Raw genomic sequence first — 21886 nt, 5'->3', positions numbered from 1 at the left:
GAAGGAATATACATTTTCAAAGTAACTACTAAGGAATACACCAATTGCCAGGTATTACCTTGTTGTATGCATCCTCCCGAGTGTAGGTGAGCAACTCTTCATCTTCCCAAAGTATTTTTTCCTCTTTTTCCTTAACTTGCTTCACGTGCTGAATCTCCCATGTTTTCTTTGTAGCTCTCAGTTCCACCTAGGTGAGAATACAGATTTATTTCTTAACTTGACAGAGTAACAGCTGTTGAACTAAACTCTTGAGAGAGAAAAGAACACCAACTTGCAATTTCTGGAATGAGCAAATTCTCAATAACATGACATTTCCAAGCTGAATGCCTTCTAAACAATATAACCCCAATTTTAAACAGATAGTTAGCATGTGTCATTTAAAAAGGTCTTTTGGGTTAAAGAAACTCAGATCTGAGATTCTATCTTCCAGAGACTAATGGTTAAACCTTCAGCTACATAATTAGGCCTCAATCCTAACTAGCTGTATCTCTGCACCATGGGGTCCCACAGGATGTTCAAGATGAAGTGATTCTTTGACAAGAAGCTGAAGCAAAATCAGTCTGTTCCACAGTAGATTTGTATGAAAACTGGCAATGGAAACAGGTGAAGCTCCAAAAAGGAGACACTGGGGAAGGACCAAGCTTGTAGGAAAAGCTGTTCTAATGGGAACTTTAACGGCATGTCTCTTCTGCACTGACCTACTACCCCCAAAACACTGCTGTGCTATGAAAACCACCAGAGGACTGAATGCCAATGTCAGCCTTGTTAAAAATTGCAAGCTTGGAAGAGATCTTTATTCAAATGAGCAGCACCCTTGAAGCACAAAAATAACCCTATCAGCTACAAATGAAATACATGAAGAAGGTTTGCTGGACTAGGCTGTTAATATGCACGCCTGTTTCCCCATTTATAACACACAAAAAGAATAACACTTGCCCTATCTCAAAGGGGATTCATCAGGCTACATTCCTTAATATTTTTTAAGGCACTCAGATACTATAGCAACAGAGGATTATTATAGTGCCTGGAATAAAATCACACGCTTTGGAGGAGTTTTCACTGCATACTGAAGACATACCCCTGCTGGCACGTATTGTAGTAATGTAAAAAAGAAACTAGAGACGCTCATTACATTTTACCTCATTTAATCTTGGTTCACTCTCATCAATGGAAACATGGAAGAGCTCTAAATAATTCAAAGCATACTTCTCAATAGGAGTAAGCTGAGGGAATACATTAAGAAAATATCGTTAGCACTGAGGATAACACAAAGTTATGATTCAAGCAGAGTTTACCCAAGCTCTCATTACAATAAATCTCCTTTGTTTACAGCTTAGTCATGTCCCACTGAAGTCAGCAGGGGTTCTGACACTGATTTCAATGCAAGTGGTAACAGACTCTTTGAAAGCAGAGCTGCTTTGAACAGACTGAAATAAGTTGACTGGTGTAAACAAAAATGTTCCCAATTGTTAATAAAACAAGGAAAATCCCAATACCTGGTCCACAACAGCAACTAACTCCTGTAATTGCGAAGGCTCCTCGTATTTTGGCTCGCAGAGCTCTGAAATTAAAGGTTCTCTGCTTGATTTACGTCTTGCTGCTGGCACATGTTCACCTGGCTCTTCTTCCTCTTGTTCAATGCTGTTGAGGGCCTTGAGAAAAAACAGGTGTATTTTAAAATGTATCTTTAAAAATATGTGCTCAAGTAACTTAACGCAAAGCTGAACAGCGTCAATGCAACTTTTACAATACAATATGTATTTAGAAAACAGACCTACCAGCTCCATGAAGAAAGAGATTATGCAACTGAATTTTATAAACCTTGCTAAAATAAAAGAAAGTTTGATAAAAATTGAAATGGAAAGATAAAAGATGGAAAAAAGTTAAAAGGGTAAGGCCAGCACATTTAACTCAATTGCTTTGTTTCCACCCCCACACCCTACCCGCTTTGCTCTCATGCCTACAAATACAAATGTGTTATTTAATTACCTCTATAAATGGTCTTGCAACCTTGGGTGAAATTGTTTCTGCTGGAGAAGGTTCCTGAGAAAGTACCACAAACTCCTCTGCTTTGACTCGAAACCCAGAATCCTCCATAGGAGAATGAACCTCAAACAATTCCTGAATAGTTTGCTAGGTGAGAGGGGGGAGAGAAAAACAAGTTCTTCAGGATCATTCAGTTTTTGGTACTACTTAGACGTAACTTGAGATCAAGTGGATCTCTGAAGCAGTACAATGGCTGAAGGAGAAAAAAAACCTCTCACTTTTCTGGCAATATTTCTGGTTCCCCTTTTCCTGAGTAAATTTTTTTAGAAGAAGTGTGGGGCAAGTGTATTCTGCATCTCCTGAAGGGGCCTCAATTACACCCCCTCTACCCTCTAACTTTATATCCCCATTTTTAAAGCTACATGTTGTTGCTTTTGTTCTTTCCACATCCACAAAAGGCTACAGTAGGAACAAGAGACCAGTGAGAAACCAAGCCCAGCCCCTGCCTATACAGTCCAATACCAGGACATGATACGGTCCAAAAATCTCCTAAAATCTGTGCAATAACTGGGCTTTCCACATCTCTTGATTATTTTAATTCGATTACCAAATCCCACTCAAATTAACTTTCTATAAAACCCTGATGATTTACCAATAATCAGTATTTATTACTACAAGTCTTTCGGGGGGGGAGGAGATGAAGGATTCTTAATATAAAAGTACCTGTGTTAAAAAGGCCATTGAATAATCATTTCCCTGAGCAGCTACTTCTCTGATCAAATCCTTTGTTCCATTTTTCAGAAGCTTTTCTTCTACCGAATTACCGCTTACAAGCCTAAAGTGCAACAGAAAATTTATTATAGGTGTTCTCAAAATGCCTTCCAAAAACCAAACAGGATATTACAGAGACTGAAGCTGAGCTCTTACAGTGTTGGCTGCACTAGGCTAATCTATTAAATGGTCCTAGCTAACACTTTGTAGCCAGGGTAAAGCTGCACTTTATGAATTAGCAAATACAACAAATTAGACCCAACAAATGCATTGCTACCAAAGTAGCAATATAGCAGTTGCATTGTAACACCTTAGATCTGCATGCTTCTAGTACTATAAATGCTTACCAAAACCATTCTAACTTTAACCCCAATTCATTTGATAGTAAAGTTACAGCAGTTTGGGTAACTTGTATCACTACAGTAGCATGCAGATCACAACTGCAGTGCTCTGTAACCTTTTAAAGCAGTTAAAAAGTACATTTGTCTATAATCTTATTTCATGTTGGATTTATCACAACCGACTGTCTGTCTTCCCCAAAAACTTTGTTTTTCATTAAGTAAGAAAAAGAAGGAACACTATTTGTGAAGATTTGTGATTAACACATAACTATACAAAAAAAAGAGAAGAAATACTACAACACTGATTATTTTGATTGATTTTTCCAAATGATTTTTCCTTTCACTTACTATAACATTTTTGGGGGAGGAAGGGGGGGGAGGGGGAAAGGAGGGGGGAGGACCTCAAACATATCCACTACAAAATTTTCCATTAGTCAAAATATTATAATATTAATAGGCATTTGCCTTGAAAAAGTCAAAGAGACCCACAAGACTGTTAACTTAATTTTTCTGTGCTACGGAGTGGAAAACATAAGTTTCACAAATTACATGGTTGTTATGATAATCATTGGCTATGTTTTTATTTAATACAGTCATTTTTCTCCTTAATTAGATAAAATATTAGTTTTTGCTTTTCTAAGTCAGAAAGCAGTGATCCCTGGTTTAACTAATATTACATTAGAGAATGCAACAGAAAGGCTGCTCCACGTAATCATTACCTGTATATGTGGATGTCTTTGCATCTCCCAATTCTGTCGCACCATTCCTGAGCCTTTGCATCCATGACTGGGTTTAAATCATTATCATAGAACACAACAGTGTCTGCCTCTACAAGATTGACTCCTGTGGAACGACTGTGAGATGAAAGAATGGCACAGAAAATGCGCTTGTCCCTGTTGAAACTTTTCATCAGTTCCTACAGGGGGAGAGGAAGAGGAAAGGAAGCAGAAACATGAGACACTACTGAAATAAATCTGCACTAGCTCTAATGGACAGGAAAATGGGAAGAAAAATCTCATTTCTACTTTATGTCAGAATGTGAATGTTGGTTCCCTTTTTCACATTTCAGTGCACAAAAGTCTCAAACATGTAAAGCCATATCCCCAGACTCAAGTAACCTCACCTGACGTTGCTCCTGGTTGGCATATTCGTCAATCCTCACAAATGTAAGAAAATGGAAGTTCAAGAAGAGCTCCAGGATATCTAGCATCAGAATCATCTGTGACAAGATCAGCACGCGACGTCCCTCAGATTTAAGCTTCTGAAGCAAGACAGCAAGAGCTTCCAATTTCCCTGTTTCAGGGAGAAGAAAGGGTAAAGACTTGGTACCAATGTTCAACACCTGCCAGAGAAAGCAGGTTTGCATCATACTGCCAAATGCCCTCCTTTACCTGAATCGTACTGCACGAGTCGGAGATCAGGGAACTGTAGCAAATGTGGAGTCATGATCCGTCGTAGTTGATGCAAATAAGGAGCCACCCTTTGCTTAAGATTGTGCTTAAAGACTTTCATTCTGTGATTATATGAAGGGGGAGGATTTGCTACATATAAACATGGTGGAGCAGCGACTGCAGCTGGCAACACATAGAGAGCCCTGTGAAACGCAACAAAACTTGATTTTAACAGACAGGAGAAGCAGCAGCTACATATCAATGCTAGCAATAATCTTTCAGCATGTCTGCATAATTCAATTTCTAGTCTATCATTTAGGAAGCCTACCTAGGTTTTATAAACATACCCAGCTAATTATTAGAGGTCTCAGGTAGGTTTTTTTTTGTTAACTATTTAAATAATTTGTGATGGGGGCTGAACCACAACATTTTGCTATAGAAGAACAAAGGCTCCAAGCCTGCAGGCATAGAAATTTATTCCTGAGAGCAGCTGGACAGTTTGCAGGAGTCTTTGGCCTAGAGACTAACACTTAGCTTCTGTTTGATATTTGATGAACTGAGGCTGAATGAATTTGCTTAAGAAAAGAATGGGGGCATTTTCCATGTGAACAAGATAAAAAATAGAGCTTTCCTGGCCGGGACAATCAATCAACTGCTTTTCAAAGAAAACACTGGACAATCCAGGCATAAATCAGCTTCCCATAGTGCCCAGTATTGTACCCCAATGGTAAGAAACAGCACAGACTGTACTAACTTTACTGTAAGCTATTCAAAAGAAGTACGGGATTCACTTTCTAATTCTAACAGCACTGAGCTTCAGCGTTGTTTTGCTCTCCACAGCAATCTAAGAGCTCATATTCTGAGAAAGTCTTCTATCATGTTAATTGAAAAGCAAAAGACTCTAAAGGTAAAAAAAATTAGAAGACTCCAAGGGTATAAAAGTGACAGTTTACTATTATAAAAGATCCTCAAACCCAACACTGAAGGCAAATGTAATATCTCTGTGTAATGCTCAGTAGTGTATGTCTTATGCTACAATATCAAGTTGCCTAAAATGAATCAACTACAAACAGAAAAAAGAAATCCCACAGCTATTCAGAAAGGACTGGTTTAGAAATCACACATTTTAGTAGAAATCTACAATCATGCATCACAAATTACCTATTAACAAAATCCTTCAGGGATTCCTGTTGCTGATCCAATGTCAAGATCAGATTTTGCAGTGGGTTACTTGGGCCTCCTGAGGCACTTGAAGAAAGGCAACAGTTCACAAAGCCAGCCCACCTCCATTTGTTGTCCCCAGGGGAACACTGCTGAGAAATCTTTCTTTCGCCAATCAAAGAACAAATCCCCAACAAGTCCTTGCCATACATCGGGGCTCTGGAACAACGGCGCTCATTGCCAGAAAATATTCTGTCCAGACGCTCCTTGAGAAGCCTGTTCTTCTCCTCAAGTGACTCCTTTGCCAAAAAGATTGTTAAAATTATTTGCAGCATATAATGATCACGACAAGAGCCCAAGCCAGAATAAAAGCATCAACCCTAAAATAATGTCGCAGAAATAAAAGATGTTGTATATCAGGGGTAGGCAACTTTTTTTGGCTGGAGTGTCAAAAAACCCCCACAATATCTACCTTGTAAGGTGCCGGAGTGCTGGCACACCAGAAAAACAAAACTGGGGAGGGGGTACATTGCAGGACACCCTGAATATTAATATGGTTAATCATCATAAATGTTGCATTTTTTGAGTAAATACCAGGTTTTCTAAAAATTCTAAACCTGGTGACAATAAAAACTTCATAAACTGCCTTTATTCTTGTGTATTCTTTTTTGGTAAGCATGTTGTGATGAGAGAGGAGAGATAGGAAAGAGAGAAGGGAGAGGGAGGAGAAGAGAGCGGGAGAGAAAGGAAGAGAGGCACAGGGATAAGCAGGTACGGGGGAGGCACCATGAGCGGGCTGGCCTGGCTGGGCCCTTGGCAAGGCAGCAGTCAAAGGAGAGTTTCATAGTAGCTAGGGTCAGGAGGGACCTGAACAGATCATCTAGCCTGACCCCCTGCCACAGGCAGGAATGAATGCTGGGTTCACAAGACCCCAGACAGGTGATCGTCCAACCTCCTCTTGAATTTGCCCAAGGGAGGGGCGAGGACCACTTCCCTGGGAAGTTGGTTCCAGATTTTGGCCACCCTAACTGTAAAATATTGCCTTCTGATCTCCATCACCTTATTACCATTGTTCCTCGTCACCCCAGGTGATGCTGGGGAGCAAAGGGCTCTTCCTATTTGCTGTTGATCTCCCCTGATGAGCTTGTAGGCAGCCACCAGGTCCCCCCTCAGCCTCCTCTTGCTGAGGCTGAACAGGTTCAGGTCCCTCCGTCTCTCCTCGTAGGGCCTGTCCTGCTGCCCTCTCACCAAGCGGGTGGCCCTCCTCTGAACTCTCTCCAGGCTGGCCACATCCTTTTTAAAGTGCGGCACCGAGTACTGGACGCAGTACTCCAACTGCGGCCCAACCAAAGTCGCATAGAGGGGGAGTATCACCTTTCTGGACCGGCTTGAAATGCATCTTTGGATGCATGACAAGGTATGGCTGGCCTTGCTGGCTGCGGTCTGGCATTGGTGGCTCATATTCATCTTGGAGTCAATAATGACTCCAAGATCCCTTTCTGCCTTTGTGCTTGCAAGAAGGGAACTCCCCAGCCTGTATGTGTGCTGTGGATTCCTTCTCCCCAGGTGCAGCACCCTGCATTTGTCTACGTTGAACCCCATTCCTATTCTCATCTGCCCACTTTTGTAGTCTGTTGAAATCTAGTTGCAGCCTCTATCTCCCTTCAAGTGTGTCCAACTCGCCCTACATCTTAATGTCATTACCAAACTTGGACAGTGTGCTTTCCTCCCCCTCGTCCAAGCCGCTGATGAAGATGTTAAACAGTATGGGCCCGAGGACCAAGCCCTGGGGAACCCCACTGCTCACATCTCACCAGGTTGAGTACAACCCGTCCACCACTACTGTCTGGGTGCGCCCCATAAGCCAACTTTTTACCCATCCAACTGTGCAGGCATCAATGCCACAGTTGCCTAATTTATTGATGAGGATGGGGTGAGAGACAGCGTCAAAGGCCTTCCTGAAGTCCAGAAAGACTATGTCCCCGGCGACACCATCATCCAAGCATTTAGTTACTTGGTCATAAAAGGCAATCAGGTTGGCCAGGCAGGACCTGCCTTTGATGAACCCATGCTGATTGCCCCTGAGCATGATCTCCCCTGCTGCCCCCCACAGATGTGCTCCTTGATGATTCTCTCCAAGATCTTCCCAAGCACCGAGGTGAGGCTTACAGGCCTATAGTTACTTGCGTCCTCCTTCCTCCCCTTCTTGAAAATTGGGACCACATCAGCTAGTTTCCAATCCTTTGGCACCTGGCCAGATGACCACGAATGCTCATACAGCCGGGCCAAGGGCTCCACGATGACCCCTGCCAGATCCCCTGAGTGGGGGCCGGGTGGGCAGCAGGGGCCGCCCCAGGGCTCTGCAGACTCAGGCCGCAGTGGGGCAGCCCAGTGGCACCCAAGGTGGGGCCTGGTCTGATCTGCACAGCTCCGCAGGAATGGGGCGCAGCCTCCCTGCTTGCGAGGGGATGCTGCCTGGCCGGGGCAGCACACCAGGCTCAGGGGGCTCCTGGCTTGGCCTGCGTGCATGCCAGGAACAGCAATGGCCTGAATGACCAGCCTCAGCACTCAGCATCCCGGTACTGCCCCCCAGGGTGGGAAAGAGCGTTAGTCTGCCTGGGCCCAGGGCTCGCCCACCCGCTGGGAGCCTGCAGCACAGTGGCCCTGCGCAGCACCTGCCCGGGTCCCCATCCCATTCTCCCCTCCACCCCCAGCTCCCTCTAAGGGCCAAGCTGGGCTGGGGGGCGCAGCCTGGGGACAGGGGCAGAATCAGCAGAGTGCAGACTGCGACCCTGCTTGTGTTCTCCTGACTCCGCCCCCGGTGCCTACCATGGTGCTGGCATCTGTGGCTGTTCGGGAGAGCCCAGAGCAGCAACTTAAAAAAAAATTTTTTTTAATTATTTCCTCGCACACCTCCTCGTGTGCCAGGGAAAATGTCTCCGCATGCCACTTGTTGGCATGTGTGCTGGGGGCTGCCGATCCCTGATGTATATCATTCACATGCTAAATTAGCATAGCCAGTTGGGTCCACTCAACAAGGACTTAAATTTAGCACATAATGTGAAGAGCTTGATCCAATTTTTAGGCTTATTTTTATCTTAATTTTGAATGTCCTCATTTTTGTAAGTTTACATTCTATCTTCATACTTTCATACAGAAATTAAATTGTTATATTCATGCTGGGTATACTCATAACTATGTTAATTCATTCATCAGAATATTCATCCTGAGCAAGCTTTTTCCCAAACCAATAAATATTTGCTCTCTCAGCTAATTTTTATATATTTTGCACAGGATGAATATTCTGATGAATGAATAAACATAGTTATGAATATAACAATTTAATTTCTGTATGAAAGTGTGAAGATAGAATGTCACATATATATATATTATTTAAATCTTACTCAACACAGTTTTGAAAGTGTGATGTTTGCAGGGAAACCTGTAAAAAGATGGTGAGAAAGCTTACGTACATACGTATGTATGTAGATATCTCTCCAAGCAGCCCGATTTTTGGAAACATACAGACAATCTAACAGTTTTCCCATCATTTTTTCCACAACTGAATGAAACTGTCTTTAAAACACATTTCCATTTTTTATGTAAAATCCTGTCTGCTATTCAGAAAGAAATCCATTTACTATATACTAAAATAGCAGCATGTAGTATTTTACTACTCAAATACATTTTCAACAATGATACATAGCCCAATGTAAGTTTAACAGATCTGAAATACTGGGGAACCCCCCCCCACCCCAAACTGCTAACTGTTCCTGTTTTATTCAATTAAATTGTAAATTACAGCCTTGAACTAGTGAAGTATTAATACAGCATAAAGAATATGCTCTTAATCTCAAAAATCGTTGTATTAACACAGCAAAATAATTTTGAATTACCTGTGATTGTCCTCCATGGGCAAGAGCAGGTTTTAATGCTGTTCCCGTGTCACCAGATGTTAAGCTAGTAACTGCTGTTCGACCTGGAATACAAACTGAGGATAAACCACGTGTTTATATCTCCTTTTTGAGACGAACATCTTCTGGGTGGGATGACATTTTACAAACACACACTTACAGATACACAAGGTTATCATAGCACACAACCTCTCAGAGTTCATGGTCATCTACTATTCCAAGCCAAGTTTGTTACAATTCAAGCAGCCTACAAATGTTTACAGCAACTCTTTAAAAAAAAAATCCAAGCTAGCTACAAAAGGAGCACCCAAGAGCTGTCAGATGCCATGCACCCAGGCTAGACTAGGATAGTAACAGAATATAGGTCCTCATTATTTCTGTCACAAGCTTCTTTCAAAGATTTCTCTGCTGCAACATGACTACACACTGTTCCATGGTTGGGGAAAGGCAGGTGTGGGGGACAGCTCTTGCTTTTCATGATTTTGGAAGCCAACCCAGTCACAAAGAAACCAAGAAGCTTCATTACAGCACCAAAAATTAAACTGCTTATATTAATACCACAGTTGTACTACAAGCATTTTGTCCACTTAAATTTCTACTTGGAAAAAAAGGCTTTTCACGTACTGTCTCTCTCAGTTGTTCTCCTTATCTGTTAGTGAGAAGGTAATTCATTTGTCCACAGGACAGAACCAAGGTAAGAAGTTCTTATGTTTACAAAAGGTGAGGGCATACTTATACCCACCACTGGTGTTGATCTAGTAAAGGATCACCTTGAGAGGCTGGACACCTTCAAGTCAGCTGGTTCTGACAGATTACACCCTAGGGTACTCGAGGAACTGGCAGGTGTCATAGCCCAATCATTGGCAAAAATATTCGAAAACCCATGGTGCTCAGGTGAAGTACCTGAAGACTGGAAGAAGGCCAATGTGGTATCCATCTTCAAGAAGGGGTGGAAATTAGATCTCAGGAATTACAGGCCAATCAGCTTGACCTCAATCCCTGGTAAGATCCTGGAGAAAATTATCCAGGAGACCCTTCTGGATAAGATGACTGATGGCAGCATCCTGAGGGATAGCCAGCAGGGGTCTGTCGCAGGTAGGTCTTGCCTGACCAATCTCATCTCCTTCTATGACCAGGTGACATATCACCTGGACAAGGGAGAGAAGATTGATGTCATATATCTGGACTTTAAAAAAGCCTTTGATTTAGTGTCCTCCAACCTCCTCATGGCAAAATTGGCCAACTGTGGCCTCAGCTACACCACAGCCCAATGGCTGGGAAACTGGCTGCAAGGTCGGACCCAGAGAGCAGTGGTCAATGATAGTGAATCATTATGGCGCACCGTGACCAGTGGCGTTCCCCAAGGCTCTGTCCTTGGACCTGTTCTCTTTAACATCTTTATCAACGATGTGAACATTGGTGTCAGAAGCTCACTGGCTAAGTTTGCCATGACATAAAACTTTGGGGCACAGTGTCCACACCTGTGGACAAGCTACTGATCCAGGCTGACTTGGATAAACTTAGTAAGTGGGCAGATACTAACCTGATGATGTTCAATACCGAAAAATGTAAGGTATTACACACCTCGGGGAAAAACACCCACAGTGTACTTATAGGCTCGGCAGTGCTATACTTACTAGCACCACTGCTGAAAGAGACTTGGGGGTCATGATCGACCACAAGATGAACATGAGCCACCAATGCAATGTTGCAGCTGGTAAAGCAAACCAAACTCTGGCTTGGATCTATAGATGCTTCTCAAGTAAAATCTCAGGATGTCATCCTCCCGCTGTACTCAGCCTTGGTGAGGCCACAGCTGGAGTACTGCATCCAAATCTGGGCTCCGCAATTCAAGAAGGATGTCGAGGAGCTTGAGAGAGTCCAGAGGAGAGCCGCGCACATGATCAGAGGGCAAGAGAATAGGCCTTATGAAGAGAGGCTGAGAGCCATGGGACTCTTCAGTCTAGAAAAGCACAGAAGACCTGGTGGCTGCTTATAAGTACATAAGGGGTATACATCAGGATCTGGGAAAATGTATGTTCACCAGAGTGCCCCAAGGAAAAACAAGGACCAGTGGTCATAAACTCCTCCATGACCGTTTTAGGCTGGACATAAGAAAAAATGTCTTTACTGTCCGAGCCCCCAAGACCTGGAATAGACTCCCCACAGAAGTGGTGCAGGAACCTACTCTGGACTCATTCAAGAAACGTTCGGATGTTTATCTTGCTGGGATCCTTTGACCCTAGCTGAGTTCCTGCCCCTGGGGCAGGGGGCTGGACTTGATGATCTTCTAGGTCCCTTCCAGCCCTAATGTCTATGAATCTACGAATACAGCGTTGAAACCAAAACAGATTTAGCCAGGTGGAGTGGCCTTGTATTGATGACACTAGGTCTCCCTGACTTACTTACCAGGACTTTAATTTATCTTCTCTTACTACTTAAGCATGGCACTATGAAAACTTCTGTTACTACAAAAAGCACTCATCTTGTAGCCTTGCCAATATCTCTCTTCCCTCCCACTTTTTTTTTTTTAATACTCACATTTTAATTATTGTCTATATCTCCTTCTTTTGCTGTGAAGATAACAGATTTGAAGTAGCAAGTGTTGATTCCCAATCATTGTATTATATTCAGAAATTTACGTTCATTTACCAGCTAGTACCCACAATGTACTGGTTCCTGTTCCTACCAGAGTTAAATGGTAGGCACATGGGGCATTTTCACGTGTGCTGCAGGATGCAGTGTCAGGCGCTTTAATTAGCAAGCTGCACTAATTAAAAGCACCCATGCGCTATGTGCATCAGCACCCCCATGCTGAAAAAATAGCGGCAGGAAGCTTTGAATTAAGGCTCAAACGTGTTTTGTTTCAAAGTGCCCTGCTGCCATTTTTTTCAGCGTGGAGATGCGCTGGGACACTGATGCACTTGAAGCAGAAGGCTGTCGGAGAGGGTCAATTTCCACGCTCCAGCTGGATTTCCAGCGCATCAGAGCAGGCTCTGCACGCGCATATCAGAGGCCATGGTTAAGTGCGACAGCAACCTCAGGTCAATAAAACTTGTGCCAAAATAGCTGGCTTCTATGAAGAAGGTTAGAAACCTGTTTGATCCTGCTTCTAACGTCACAATTATTTAGCTGCATACCTTCTTTGTCCCTACATATTTAACGTCACTCAAAAGCTACTGTCCCACACAGCAGCTATTCAGTGTATTATTGAGGTTGTTTTCCCCATTCTGAAATCTTAGCTGACGTGCAGTCAACATTTCTGAGAAACACAACATGCTGTTGTTGCTTTGCTTACACAGCACCTGTTGTTTTCATTACATAAAAACCATGCTATTTGCAATTTTAGTATATTTTCATTACTACTCATTTTTTTTAAGAAAGCAAAAGAAGAGTGGCTTTAGGTCAGAAAAACTTGCTGTCATAATTAATCTCAGTGATCTCATATTCATTATACCTCCTTTCTATTAATCAATTCAGTAAGCATAAGATTAAACAGAATATTTCCATTATTATGCAAACGGCAAAACACATTTTTCCACAACAACTCCGATTTTTTTTGCAGCGTTTCGATAAATGCAACTGCTTGTGTGTACTTCTCTAGAAGAGCTAACTGAATGAACTACCAGCATATGACACAGTACAAGGAATATAATCAAAACTTCAAGTAATGCCAAGGACAGTATTCAACCCAGTGGCAGATTAACAACACCGTTTTGTTATTGTTTTCCTGGTAAAATGTATAATTTCCTACCCCAATTGGCAAACATTGCTCATAGGCACTGAATACTTTCAGTAGAAAAACAGCACAACACTCTGTGATTCAATATGAAGCTGTATTTTCAGTGCTGAATCAATACACTAATGAACAATTATACCCAACTTAATTAGTGCAATCTGTGCCAAATATATTATACAATTAGGAGGAATAATCAACTATAAAGCAAGTACAGGATGACTTCACATTTCACATTTTTACAGTTAGCAGACTGCTAATGTAAGCTTCCAGCATGCATGTATTTCCTCAGTACAGAAACACAAAAGCAAACTAGGCAATATAGGGCCTGCAATAATCTACACGGTAGATCCTGCAGCCGTGGTTTTCTTGTAGCATTTCAAACAAAAATGTCAAAGCCCAAGTATATCTCTGAAAAATAAGTTTTAACTGGGCTCTCTTTCAATATAAAAGAAACACAGTTTCCTTTTTTACTTTAAATTGGTAGCCCTGGACTATCTAACTTTCTTGGAGGCCTTCGGCAATATTACAAGCATTTACAATATGATGTCACAAGCTGAGGGATGAAATATTAAGCCTACAGATCTTCCACCCTGTGCCACAGTCTCTCATATCTTTTCCCTCCCTAGAGCTGGACCTTGAAAGTACTGCTGTTGAGGTTTCATTCCCCAGTTCTGACTATGTTGCACAAAAAAAGGCTAAAATTCAGGGCCATATAAATGCAGGAAAAAAAGGAGCAGAAAAACATCCACTTACTGCTCCTTTAGTTTTCCACATGGCTTTCAGTCTAAAGGTGATTACAGCAAGTAGTCACTCCTAATGTACAAGTACCTAGCATCGCACTTCCTGTTGAACAGTACCATACTGCTTTGTCCTGAAGGCATCCCACCAGACAGCCAGTTATCCAGTGTTTCTCATCTTAGGCTGCTTAGATGTAAAAACGAAACAACAACAACAAAAAACCCCTTCACTTTAAATCTCCGCACACCCCCACACCAAGCACAGCACATGCCCAAAAGAAGCACTGTTAGTCTGATCCAGTTCACCCAACATCTGTGCAGAACAGGTGCTTCAGCAGGGCTTTTTTGGCACTTAAAAGTGCCATAAAAGCCCCACTAAAGTGTGCAATTTATACAGATGCTGCAGAGCTGGGTTAAATTAACACGCTGCCTCTTCCAGTAAAGTGCGGTTTGTTTGGGTTTTTTTCACATCTGTCAGCAGCCTTCATCAAGCTAATAAAGTGGACAAAACCTAACTTGTATTTCTATAAAAAGGCACAGGAAAAAAATAGGTGAATCAGAAAAAGCAAGGGGAAAAGCAGCTGGAGAGGTAATCACTGTAGGAAAAAGAGAGCATAAGACCATCTGCCACCTCTTCACACAACAGAAATTATCACTTCGAAAAGCAGCTAATAATTTAAGTTCACATTTTACCATTCTGGACAAAATGGTTTAAGAGATGCAGCTCTGATGCTGAGAAATTCTGACTATGTAAATACAGTTGCAGTGTCTGTGATCACGAGTCAAGCCTTGCACCTATTCTACTCTACCCTCTTCTTCTAAGGGTCTGTACAAATTTCCCATTAGGTCACACATTTCCCAGCACTTCTGAACAAAACAGGACCACCGCTTCCTTATTTTTGAACTGACACTGGTACCTGTTATTTGGAAGCAGTTTTGCTGTAAAATGTCTAAGTGGAGACATCCCTTGAGGACAAAATACCTACCTGGCTGAGTTACTGCTGTAGAAGCTGGCACGCCTGCTTGATGCTGGTTTCCCAATGCATTCAAAGCATTTTGAACAGTTCCAGGTTGAGAAACGGTCTGCATGACAACTGGACCCTGAGCTCGCAAATACTGCTGGCCTGGTGCTGAAACAATCTGAAGAACACTTCCTGCAATGGCAGAGTTTAATTTAAAGGGAAAAAAACGTTAGACTAGATGAAATAGAAGAGAGTCAAGAGTCATCTTGGGATGGTTTAGGAACAGTGCCTCCATCATCACTGCAGGGCTTAGACTAGATAGCCTTCTTCCAACCCTGATTCTCCAGCAGAACGGATTATTGAAACAAGCATCAAGCATCATGTTCTGGGGCATCTAATCCAAAGTGACCGAACACAATAGATTGCTCATCAGGCCAAAAATTAAAAACCGCTTCAGTTTTCTCTAAATTGCACGTAGAAATATTTAGACTTAGGAAGAGGTTCTGAAAGACATAATCATTCTAAAACTTGGAAAAAGCAACCAACTCAAATCCCACTGCTTTGCTTTCTCACTTATATTTTCTTTTTTGGCCTATGTCCAAGCCAACCCACCCCTTTCACAGCCAGGCAGGTTTTCCAGTTCCGCCACAATTTGGGAATTCACATACTAGGAAGCTCCAAAATCAGAGCCATAGAGAGGCTATTTCTGATCAAAAACTGCCTACGTTGGAGACACAGCACAGAGCAGGGGTTGGGTTAAAATAGAGATGAACATTAACATAGTTTCTGTAGCATTACTTCTAACTAAACATGTCTCGAATTTTGTGCTATTCAATTTACCTAGTTTTAAACAGAAAGAACAGCAGATGTTATCATTTTTGTTGCTCAGTCCAGGGATGACCCAGTCTATGTTGATGAGGGAACACAACTGGCATTTGGTTTTTAGCAAGGCCTGGTAGCTTGGTGGGAATTAGAGTTAGGTAATCTGTTGTGGACAGATTTTGTTTGCAGTTGAAGTCCTGCCTGCTTATTCTGGCATAACTCCAGATGTTAACTGCTTTATTAACTAATCCAAACAATCCACTCATTACCTCTCCTAGCAGCATCCCTTCCTCTTGTCCCTTTCCCTTCTGTATAAAATCTTTTTACTTTCGCCCAGTCCATTTGTAGCATCTGATGAAGTACCATATTTACTGACAAGTGCGGCAAGACGAATTCAAGACAACTTTCCGATACTTAGATTCTATACCTGGAAAATTATAACAAATGTATACGTTTTCCACATACAGAATCTAATAATTGGGGAGGGGGGGTCATCTTAAATTCAGCGTCATCTTAGATTCAAGTGAATATGGTAGGTAGTTGCCAATGAAAGCGGATGCCTCTCTGAACCAATTAGTCTCTCAGGAGCCCCCTACCAGTAGCGTTACACATCTCTAAGGTGCCCTCTGCCCCAGATTCCCACGTAGTAAGGTCGTAAGAATGGCAGCTATGGCTGCCACAGCCAGTCAAACTTCAGCCGCTGCCGCCACTTAGGGAACAGACCATGGTACTTGCATCTCTGCCCCCTGCCCTACCTTCTCTGCCTGCCTCCAAACGAAAACAATTTTGTGCTGACTAAATAATAATGCACTGGTTCGTTCCAGTTGCACTGGACACATTTTGGAACATATCCATGAAGTAAATACTCAAGCATAATGTTTTAATACACAGGAGCTACCTCTTTTATGTAGTGCAATACTGGCATATTTTTTTTTAAGTGAAATCTACCCTGCCTGTCACATACAGTGAACAGATAACAACAAACTATGTTACTAAGGGGCGGGGGGGAAACCTCCTTTTTCAAATCCGGTTCAAGTACATACAACATTCCCCATTCCAATGACTTAACACATCAGTACTGGAAAACCCACAGTCTGAAACTGAGTACCTTGCAGCTGCAGAGGCTGCCCCGCAGTGAGCTGACGCAGTTGGCTATGTGATAAAGTAAATTTATTCCCTTGAAACTGCAGTGTTACAGGTGTCTCCGGCTGAGCGATTCTGCCTTGAGCTCCTGCTATGGAGGCCAGTTGGGCTATTTTTACTACCTCACCACCTGTAAAGGAGGGAAATAGGCATTAAAGAAGGTCCTTTGGCTTTTGCAATTCTCAGTGTTGGTTAGTAAATTGGTGCTGAAGCGCCTTCCATGCATAATTCTATTTAGTGCAGTAAAAGTGTCATATAAAAGTTCAGCAGGTATTACTTTGGGTTTGTTGGATAAACTGGAAAGAAACTGATCATTTAGAACTAAAACATCAATGTTTTAGAAGTTATCCTTCCACTTTTATAAGCAAAAGGTGTAAGAGCTACCTGAAAACTCATGTGACACTTTGTAACAGAACAGGAAGAGACATTAAAGTGATTTCCACTGCCTTTTCAAGAGCGCTGAGAAAGATTTAAAGAGGAGACAAAATATTCACACAAAATATAGTGAGATAGAGGTGCATTTTATATACAGCTCCGAGATTAAAATTTGCTGCTGAAGCATCATTTATAGTAAGTGGTCTGCACTGAGACAAATCAAAAAAGCTTTAACACAATACGTACCAGAAGCTTTTTATGATTTAAAAACAGTAAGGTTACACGCAAGGAAGCATCAAGTATTAAATGATTTAGAAAAGGCCAGCACAAACACGTAGCTTTTGTAAAGGCAGTGCATTACCCCAGAGATAAAATTAATACATCAGTGCTCAGTATTCTACATACATGCTAATAGGCAATGCACATACAACCTTAAAGCAAAGCCTTATTGCTTTTCTCTGCCTAACAGTTGCGACTTTTGTCTCTGCGAGAGAGGCCTTTTAGCAGACGGATTAGTGTTTAATATGGAAAGAATTATTAGGACAGAGCTAAAACATTTGGTCTGAAGGAAGTCTTGCCAGCAGAAGAAACATGCAGAAATAGGAGATTAAGTTGACACCACTAATTTATGTCCACAGCAATTCTATTGTTTCTTATCCAATTTTTGATTGTCCTTGGTCATAAGCAATGTCGTGAGCAAGGCTAATCAGAAGAGTGAAAAAAACAACGATTCTGTACACATTTTAGGGTGCCTAGTAACTTAACCTCATTGTAGTAAGAAGGTGGGAGAAACCTTGAAAGGGGAGGCCACTTACTAGGCAACCGTGCCTGGGCCTGAGAGGTCAGTACCAGCCTCTGAGGCAGCACACTTTGTTGGATGGTGTGCGAGGGGGCCTGTGGCTGGGTCTGGCCTAGCTGTGAGGCCTGTGCAGTGGTCTGACCCCGCTGTTTCACAGGATTGGCTGTGCTAGTTGCTGTGGTGAAGGTCGCTGCTGGCTGGTGTCTTGGAGCACTGGTGGAAGCCTGAGTTGTCTGAAACTGTGCTGCTGCGGCTGCAATCAATAAGGTTTGTTTGTGCAAGCTGTTAGAGGTTTTAACTCCACTGTTTTAAACAACCTGCATTAAAAAGAAACCTTCCAAGAGGATATTAAAATAGCTAAAGGAATGGCTTTTCCTTACAGACTGGGATTGCTACCCATATTTATCACTCTAGCCTATTTTTACATTATACAATCAGTAAGTATGTTTTAAAAGGCTAAAAGCATACACATGAACTCCTAAGTTGGGCAGAACATTAAATACAATCAAGGTTTAAAAACCAACTGGGCCACAGGATATTCCATGCATTATCACAATTAGGCTATACCAAGCTTAGCTTTGCACTACACCAATAGATCATACAGTAGCAACTAGTGGGAAAATTTACTGGCAATTAGTTGGTTTGCATCTCTGTTTTAAGAGCCATTAGTATTCTAGACCATTAAGCTAGAGGAAAGAAGAGTTCTATTAACATACTAACACATATCAATGTATTAAGAGATTTCGGCAACCAAAGCAGCAATACTGTTCTTACCTTGGTTTGCAGAAACTGTTGCAATGGGAGATCTCCCTCGGACTTGTCCCTGCTGAGTTACTGTAGCTGTGGTCACTGTGCGTTGTACTTGAGTGCTTGGAAAAACAACAGTCCTACCCTCAGGCTTCTGTCCATACTGAACTGGTTGAAACAACCTGAAAATTTTATGTAAAATAAAAGCTTCAGACAAATTGCTTACCCCAAACCTCTACAAATTAATTCGTTTCCTCCTCAGTGAAATGCCTTCCCTGGAGAATGGGACAATCTAGGTCATCGATTAATTCCTATATAATTCAACTTTTTTTTTTTTTTAAAGAAAAGGAATTGTTTCACATTGCTGTAATGCTGTTTTCCCCCCAAGTCTTTAGCTTCTACTGCCGCTGCTCTTATTCTTGGCTTTTCCAAGGAGCAGCAGCAATAGCAAAACACTGAGTAAAAATGCGATTCATCTCATTACTAATCTTTAAAACCCTGTGGGCAGGGATGCAACTGGCAGAAAAAAAAAAACAGGAAAAAGGAAAAAAAAAAGAAAAGCTACTGCTACCAGGGGAATCTATAACCGTAACATGTGGACATGTGCAGAATAATTAAAATAATGGTGATCAACTTCAATCACGTAGGCTGCAAGCAGGAAAAACAAAGGGTCTATCACAAGGCTTTCAGAGGGATGCCCCATGTCCAGAAAGAGAAGCTGTACAACTTCAAGATGCTGCAGATTAAAATCAGGTCCACAAGAAATATTGTTACACTTTATGTCACTGAACTATTCCTTATGCAATTGTAGCCATAGCTATATGCCCGAAGGACTTCCAAACTACCTGCTAATACAGAAAAAAGACATACTTTCAGTTTCCTAGAACTAGATGCTCTCTCTCTATCTGAATGTGAAATATAACCCATTACCGGCCAAAGGAAAAATTTGGCAAGCCACAAGCTGAGTCAAAGTAGAACTGAGCCATGTGCTTCAAAAAAACATACACACATCATGACACCGTGTTATGTCATGCCACAGTAAAATTTGGCTTTTTGTCAGAGCTGCTAGTCTGCGGTCATCAAACCCTGATTTACTTCCAAATTTAGAGCATCATAAATGCACTTGAGTAAGCCAATATCCACAGCTTAGAGAACAAGGAGGCTAGATTGTGCAATACAAGAGTAATGAAATAACTAGGGCATCATGTGGTCCTAACAAATCTAATACACTACCAGAACCAGTTTCATAAGTAAATATTTTCGAAGTAATATAAACTCTTCAACCAAATACAGATAAGAACCAGTGAATAACTACATCTCAAACATGTCACCAATATTATATCCAACAATATTTTCTTGTAAAGTTGTGCAAACCTGCTTGGTTTGAGCTTCACTGGGTTAGCTCTGGGTGGAGGTGGTGGTGAGCTGTAGATTTCTTCAATAAGCTTTCTGGTCACCTTTTGTTTTGGCAAAACTTGTGCTTCATAATGAGTCATTTTATTTTCTATGCCAATCAGATCAAAGAGAGACGTATCTGTACCCTAGGATTATTGTGAAATAATGTGTCAGTGCAGATAAGTAAAAAAGTTAAGAGTAACTGGTATGTCTCCTTACTCAGTTTATATAGCCCAAAGATAACAAATGTTTCTAGCTTCTCTCATTTGCTGCATTTATTTAAAGAAAACGAGAGTCAGGTTTACTTTTAGTTAATAGATGTTATGCTGAAATATCTAACTGCCTAGGTAAAATCTACAGTTAAGATTCCCATCCTTACATTGGCTAGAAGTGAAATTAAATAGGTAGTCAGACTACTGTACAGAAAACAGAATTTACATAAAAACTGCTGGAGTTTTTCCAGTATTTCCAATAGCCTCATTAATTAAATACCAGTAAATACAAAACTGAAATACCAAAGACACAGGGCATATTTGGATAATCAAAACAGCATAAAAATATTCATCTGAGTGTTTTTAGTATGCCTGTTACTATCAAGGCACAGTATACACACGTTAAAGACAACAAACCGATCCAAAAAGCTTATGCCTTTCATCTTTCTCCTCTTTAGCACAATTACTTTCCCCTTCTTGCAGGAGTATACCAAGGCAAAATGAATGAGGACCTCCTCATGTTAAAAAAGAAAAGTTACTATGAATCCTGAAAACAGGAAGATGATTATGGAACCTGATAGTAAAGTGGGTTTTACTGCAATTTTTTCAGATTTTGCCTGTCAAGAATTTTTGTAGGTATAGGAAAGTTCCTGAAGACCAAATCCATGACTGCAATGCAAAACAAAGCCAATCTCTGCACAGGCAGCTGAAACATGAATGCCAATCAATTACTAACCCAATTCTGAAAACTCATCAACAAATTATTAGAAATTAGGAAAGATGTAGTAAATGTACCTTGAACGAGGTATGTAGCAAATTCCTTCTGTTTATGATCTGTAGTTTGACCTGAAGTATACACACCGTAGTAAATACCTAAATTCTGCAAGTTTTTAAAATTCACTTTTCCACTCACCTTCCAAAGATCAGATTCTAGAGCTTTTAGTATTAGTGAAGCAGTTCCATACTCCAGTGCTTCTGACACATAAGAGGAGCTAGAAAACCTGGGATTTATAAGGTCCGGATGATTACAAATCCTTTGCAGCTGCATCAGAACATGGAGGACACTGACAAAATGTCCACTTTTAAGTGCATCTTGGGTTCTGTTGAAGAAAGAAAAAAATGTAAATACCACAATTTCAGTTTAGCTTTCATAAAGAGCTGACCTTAACCTCACAGGGCCAGAATCTGAAGTGAAAAGTGTCACACAACAATCTTAATATGTGGAGAGAAGCATCAGAAAAGTGAATGTGAATTTGGGATAGGCACTAAACTGAGGGACCAACAGCACTGCCTAAAAATCAGACAGAGTCCAAGGATCCCCCACACAACTCTGCCAATAGACTACACAGCTTCTCAAACATCTCTTGGGTATAGATCAATAGTTATGTTGA

The 21886-nt window shown here is 41.5% G+C and overlaps 1 protein-coding gene across 13 annotated transcripts in view; it reads right to left on the bottom strand.

Moving 5' to 3' along the window:
• LOC102563363 (E1A-binding protein p400) overlaps positions 1-21886 on the bottom strand; it is a 62692-nt gene that overhangs the window by 14913 nt on the left and 25893 nt on the right. For 11 of the 13 annotated variants that reach the window (XM_019486638.2, XM_059713443.1, XM_019486634.2 and 8 more), the window contains 16 exons: positions 21409-21595; positions 20263-20429; positions 18916-19070; positions 18158-18394; positions 16933-17097; positions 15027-15194; positions 9547-9641; positions 5651-5949; positions 4490-4692; positions 4222-4391; positions 3818-4014; positions 2710-2821; positions 1990-2133; positions 1497-1652; positions 1140-1223; positions 59-187 (listed from right to left, as the gene is read on the bottom strand). In XM_019486638.2, the coding sequence (XP_019342183.2) occupies positions 59-187; positions 1140-1223; positions 1497-1652; positions 1990-2133; positions 2710-2821; positions 3818-4014; positions 4222-4391; positions 4490-4692; positions 5651-5949; positions 9547-9641; positions 15027-15194; positions 16933-17097; positions 18158-18394; positions 18916-19070; positions 20263-20429; positions 21409-21595 (2668 nt within the window). The remainder of the gene's footprint in view (positions 1-58; positions 188-1139; positions 1224-1496; positions 1653-1989; positions 2134-2709; positions 2822-3817; positions 4015-4221; positions 4392-4489; positions 4693-5650; positions 5950-9546; positions 9642-15026; positions 15195-16932; positions 17098-18157; positions 18395-18915; positions 19071-20262; positions 20430-21408; positions 21596-21886) is intronic. The other 2 variants (XM_019486635.2, XM_019486642.2) reach the window with 2 other exon arrangements.

The sequence above is a fragment of the Alligator mississippiensis genome, chromosome 10, assembly GCF_030867095.1.
Source record: "Alligator mississippiensis isolate rAllMis1 chromosome 10, rAllMis1, whole genome shotgun sequence".
Taxonomy (NCBI): domain Eukaryota; kingdom Metazoa; phylum Chordata; order Crocodylia; family Alligatoridae; genus Alligator; species Alligator mississippiensis.
Note: the sequence above shows the minus strand (reverse complement) of the source record. Positions and strands in the feature narration are given on the sequence as shown.